The 5,627-nt window shown below is 31.7% G+C and overlaps 1 protein-coding gene across 1 annotated transcript in view; it reads right to left on the bottom strand.

Annotated features, from left to right (window-relative positions):
* The window catches only part of LOC106458239 (cGMP-inhibited 3',5'-cyclic phosphodiesterase A-like), a 286,487-nt gene that overhangs the window by 40,207 nt on the left and 240,653 nt on the right, over positions 1-5,627 (bottom strand). The window contains exon 2 of the mRNA XM_022384675.1: positions 3,318-3,578. Coding sequence (XP_022240383.1) covers positions 3,318-3,578 — 261 coding nt within the window. The remainder of the gene's footprint in view (positions 1-3,317; positions 3,579-5,627) is intronic.

Raw genomic sequence — 5,627 nt, 5'->3', positions numbered from 1 at the left:
TCACGAATAATCTAGTATTTGCTAGGCGCCCTCTATTCTTGTATATAAGTGCGCCAGATAAAGCGAAATTATTAATCGGAATTACAATTGGAGACAGGCAGAGACAGACAACTGAGTCGAGCGCTGTAGTAAAGTGCGTGAATCGTGGTGAATTATAGCGTGTGTTTAAGTTAAAGTGACTGTGTAAATTAAGTGTATTGCAAAGTTGAATTGAGAAAGAATAAACTAGTGTTATTTAAGAAAGGACTTGTATCGCTGAAGTTTCTCGGAAAGAATTTCTACGGAAAATTAACAAACGACCAGAGACGTAACAATACGATAAATTACAAAATACACAGTTTTTGTCTAGAGTCCTAAGATCATTAGGAATTTCTCATCTTGAAATGTGCTATAGTATGTCCTATGAAATTCTTGAGTTAAATTTGAATAATCACAAGATATTAGTACAGAGACGATTTATCATATCGAAGTATTTGAGGTTAATACACTAGAAGACCAAAATCGTCATCGTATCTAAACAACTGACAGCATGAAAGACGTTTTTGTCCACATGATTTGATAACGTAAAATATATGAGAGCGAGAGCATATCGCTGTTTGAAAAAGAAGTAAATGTGAGAAATCAGTTAAACTTGTTTGAAAACCTTAAGGATAAACTGGAAAAATGATAGTAAAGAGAAAAACCTGAGTAATGACAACAGTAAAAAAAAAAAGTCAAAGTGGGCTTTTGATTTGATTACTATGGCAACAAAGAAGTAAAGAATGTGACGATCGTATATTGAATACTTGAGTGTTCAAACACTGAAAATAAGTGATTTTTTTTTTCAAATGAACGATTAATAATATTTTGGAAGAGATCTGGAAAGAGCTTCATGATTAAATAGAAATGAGCTGCTTATACGAGTGACATAAACTAACTTTGAATCGGTGTTTCGTCAGAATCGTGTACTAGTATACAAGAAAGGGAAGATGCAACTTGCAATAAATCAATTTACAAGAGAGGATGTAATTTACGAACTCGTGTCCTTATAACAATCGGTCATAAAAAGACAGAAGGGAAACCACAATTTACTAATGCTTAAAGTAAGGATTAAAACACAAAAATACAGATGATTTGGATTCACATGACGCTAGAAAAAACAACAAAATAACATCAGAATTGATTTTTACTTAAGTCCTTAATCTCATTGTCTAAAGCATCAAGAAAAAGTTCTAAGAATGAAGTGAGCAGAGATCTATTTGTTAAAAATAGAACTAGCTGAAAGTATAAATTCACAGAATAGTTTACTAGAAAATGCTTGCCGGAAATGAACAGAAAGTACTAAATGATATATATTAAATCTTAAAAAATATATATACATATTGAAGCAAAAATATCTCTCCAAAAGAAATTAAAACACCAAAATCATAGAAATCATTTTCAAATTTGAAACAATATTTGTCAAAAATATATCTCGGAGTTAAATATAATGATTAAGTTAGTATAATTACCACGAAAAGTAAGATTACAAGTACGACAGCCTCCTGCTATGAAGAACTTGTTTTTCAATCAGAGTTCCAGTATTAGCCTTTGGTTAAAATTTCTTTATTTCAACATACCGTTTCAGTAAATATATTTTCACGAAGAAAAGGGTGTTATGATTATTTGACAAATCTTGAAAATAAAGTTGAGTTCACTTAACGACAGAAGTGCAGCTCTTGGTGTTCAATTATATATTTACTTGGTAAGATATACCATCTTTCACGATATTATATTTAATATTTACATAAATTAACTTTCCAGTTTGTATACTTAAGTTCACGGGCAATCCAGTTACCTATGGAAAAAACTAACATTCAGAATTCTTGCTATATTTAGAAATTAATAAAGCCGTTGTACGGCATCTGGAACACCTTATGAAAATGGCATGCTCATAAAATTTCTTTGTCCATATTTTTATTCAGCTGACAAAACCAGTCAGGCCGAAATATTCATAAAAATGTATACTAATTGCTGACATTACCCATTTAGTCATCTTGTTAGAAAAATTTAAATCCTCTAAGTATTCAAATGATTATTGCATATTCTTTGTTTGATAACGAAGATCATACTAAAAGTAACAAAATTATCTTAGGTAAAGAGTATTTTAAGTTGCATATTACCTCAAAAATATACAAGTAAATTTTTATAAGCAACTTTCAAAGTGGGATGCCATAAACTTAACTTTAGTTAATTGATTCCTTAATTTTAACTTTGACTTCACTTTAAAAATATTTGCTTTGTCTCTTGCCTTCGAAGTATCATCAAACTAGCTTCAGCTGATTTATTGCCAATTATTAGACTAAATAGGTAAATAATTTAGTTCTATTTTCCAATTTTCTAATTTGCAATTTAAATTTTCGTTATTTTCAAAATGGGACTGGAAGATTATATCGCCGAATATCACATTATACAAGAGAGTTATATTGTTATATTGTTGCAATGTTTTCTGTGGTTGGGCGATGGTCGGGTGTATTTTACTGATTAAAATTACAAATGTGGGTAAGGTCAGAAATACAATTTATTTATATATGTTTTAACTTTCTAGCTGGTATTATGTGTGTTGGGGAGGGGGCTACTATTACCACAAAAAAACCGTGGATGATGAGTGTTAGGTCAGCTTGAAAAATTATAGGTTCAAACATCCAGACTACTTCTTTTAACTATTGTTTTTTAATATTCTAACTTACAGATTTTTGGAAAGATTGGATATCCTCAATGTCTTATGAACTGGCCAACACCATCGACCGCTAACGAATAGTGTGGTTGATCGAAGCATTATAACGCCCTCACGCGTGAAAGGATGAGCATGTTCGGCGACAGGGATTCGAATCTGCGACTCGCAGATTGCGAGTTGAGTGCTCTAACCACCAGGCCATGCTAAACCTATGGGCACTATTAATTCTATATCAATTCAAGATCGTTCTTGTAAGCCATGGTTGACCATTTTTCCGGTTCGTCTTATTAAACCACTATTTTGTTGCAAACATGCGAATATTTGTGATTTTGTAAATAGAGTAATTTTACATATTAACTTAATTTTATTTCATGTCAAGATAAAAAAAAACTGTCCTGAACCACAAAACTCAAACTACCTTATTTTGATCATGAACTGCATTCGTAAGAATTTTATGTGCTACTGATGAAAGAAAAATATATATATATCATTTTCAAGTAATAATATCGTATGCTTAAGAACGTATTTGCTACTGTAATTTATATGATTGGACAAGTGTCATCTGATGTATAAGATATGTATGATAAACTAATATATTTCTGTGGCTATTAAAAAAACTTACCTTTGGTACTGCAGGAGGTCTTTCTCCGGTATAAGGTATTTCTTCTGTATCAGATCCAGAGTTAAAGTCTGTCAGTGCGACACTAGCGCTTCCTGGCCTATGTCTAGGTTGATGGGGTCCATGGTTAGGAGGAGACAGAAGGGAAGCTAAAGCCCGGAGGCCACTGATAACGTGAGGAGGAAGATTAGAATCAGCCAGCATATCGGTTACTATCCCATGGGCCTCAGCCAGCAGGGCCACATCCACAGTAGAAGTTGAACTCTGAAAATATACAGTATCTTAAACGTTTATGGGTGTACTTCAGCTCCACTGTAGTAAAATATGTATTTATGCATTCGTAAAACCATTCTTAAAGTTTATATATATATTAAGATATCTCTGTATAGGAGACGCACGACATCTTGGGAGTGCGGTAGCAAACCTTAAGTTAGGCTTAGCTCAATCTTAATTGATTTCGCTAATACTTCAATGTGTAGTCATCACGAAAGTACTATAAATTACATCACTTTAGTGAAAATACTGCAATAACGCATGAGTACGCACAAACAGATGTGGTTTGATGATTGACAATAACATTCATTCAATGTGTAGAATGCTGAATGTTTGGCGCAGATAGCCAAACTCGCAACAAACAACCAGCCAGTGTTTAGAATTTTGCTTTGAATGGAATGTGTTTTGTTGGCTTATAAAAAAACAACAATATACATTGTTTTAATAGGTTATAGTAAATTAAAACAGGAAAAATTCGCTTTAGAGCGATTTTCTGCGAATTCAAATAACACATTGCCATCAACCAACAATTTGTAAATTCCTCATAGGCTTTTCTACATTTGCATTTTAAAACCACAATATTTATTTATTGCACGTTCATAGTAATTGTATGACTGATCCAAATGTGTGATTAAAAATAAAAATCTGCTGATCTTCTCAAATTATCCTAAAAAGATTTTTAGTTGCTACAAAACAACAATTTTAAAAGTGCTATTATCAGACATTACATTATCCGAGATAAGTTATATGGCGGCAAGATATAAAGTAATTAAACTATATTATACACAATACAGTGTAGTGAATTACACTGACTGGTGATAAATGAGATCAAAATCCGCGCAAGATACTGTAAAAGAAAATATTTGATTCACAACAAGACTTTATTTTTCTCAAACGCTTCATTTTTATTTTTTTTTGTGTGTGTGAGAAGCTCGTGCATTGTAGAAACAAACGTTCTGAATAATGGATTATGTACGACAATATTAATATTGAAGTAACACAAAAATTCCAGTCATAAGCTTTTGTATTTTTTTTTATTCACTAATGTTACTGCTGCTAGCTTTCTGGAATAGAAAGTGTAGGAAAATGCTCTACGCAGGATAATGAAACTCCTTGGTCTTTCGCAAGTGAGCCAGAGATAAATTATAGATAGCATTGTTTTAAATAATTGAATGTGTTTATCCGATTACTTTCTGCGAGGAAAACATTTGACGTCATTATACTAAGTACGTGACGTCATACTAACGGTCTTTGTCGTCAAGAGTTCTTTGGTTTAAGGACGTATTTGCATAATACAAGAAGATTTTAACAGTGGGGAGGCTTAAACGTCTAACTTAAATGTTGTTATTTACGTAGTAATATCAAATAAGAAACAACGCTGAATAACAGCAAGATCTAAACTAGATAATTATTTTACAGCTAGTACTAATCGGAACATGTTTTAACGACTTGCTTTATTTAATAGTTTCGTTTGAGTTTACTCACTGAATATAAGAATATTTTTACAAGTTAGAGCTTTTGCAGTATGGGATAATAATACTTTAAACAGGTACGACGTTTCGATCACTAGTGTAATAATTCTGAAGTACACCAATTTTAAAGGTAAAGAAAATATTTCTGTGTTATATTTTTGAATGTTGATTTAAATACAAAACCTTTTTCATCAATTTAATAGTGTACTATAGCGTTTATAAAGGCGATATCTCGTTTAAATATGACATACAAATGGAAGCCGTTTCTACTGACAGCTATAAAGAAGAGTAACAGTTTGTCGGAAAAAAAATATTGATTTTAAGAGCGTGGAAGTGTGTGACTGTTCTGAATATTAAAATAACATTTGTTAAAGAAAGTAAACATTACATGAAAGACAAAGACACTAAATATATGTGTAGTCTGTAGAAAAAATCCGAAAATGGAGGGAGTATAATAAAAACCAAACTGTGTGAAAAGTAATTTTGAAATATTTAGTCAAAAAAGGAAAAATTTTTTTGGGGGGAGAAACCGGGAAAAAAATTAAGAAAAAAAAAAAAAAAAAAAAAA

This window comes from Limulus polyphemus, unplaced genomic scaffold (genome assembly GCF_000517525.1).
Source record: "Limulus polyphemus unplaced genomic scaffold, Limulus_polyphemus-2.1.2 Scaffold21, whole genome shotgun sequence".
Taxonomy (NCBI): Eukaryota; Metazoa; Arthropoda; class Merostomata; order Xiphosura; family Limulidae; genus Limulus; species Limulus polyphemus.
The sequence above is the reverse complement of the archived record's forward strand: the minus strand, read 5'-3'. Positions and strand labels throughout refer to the sequence as shown.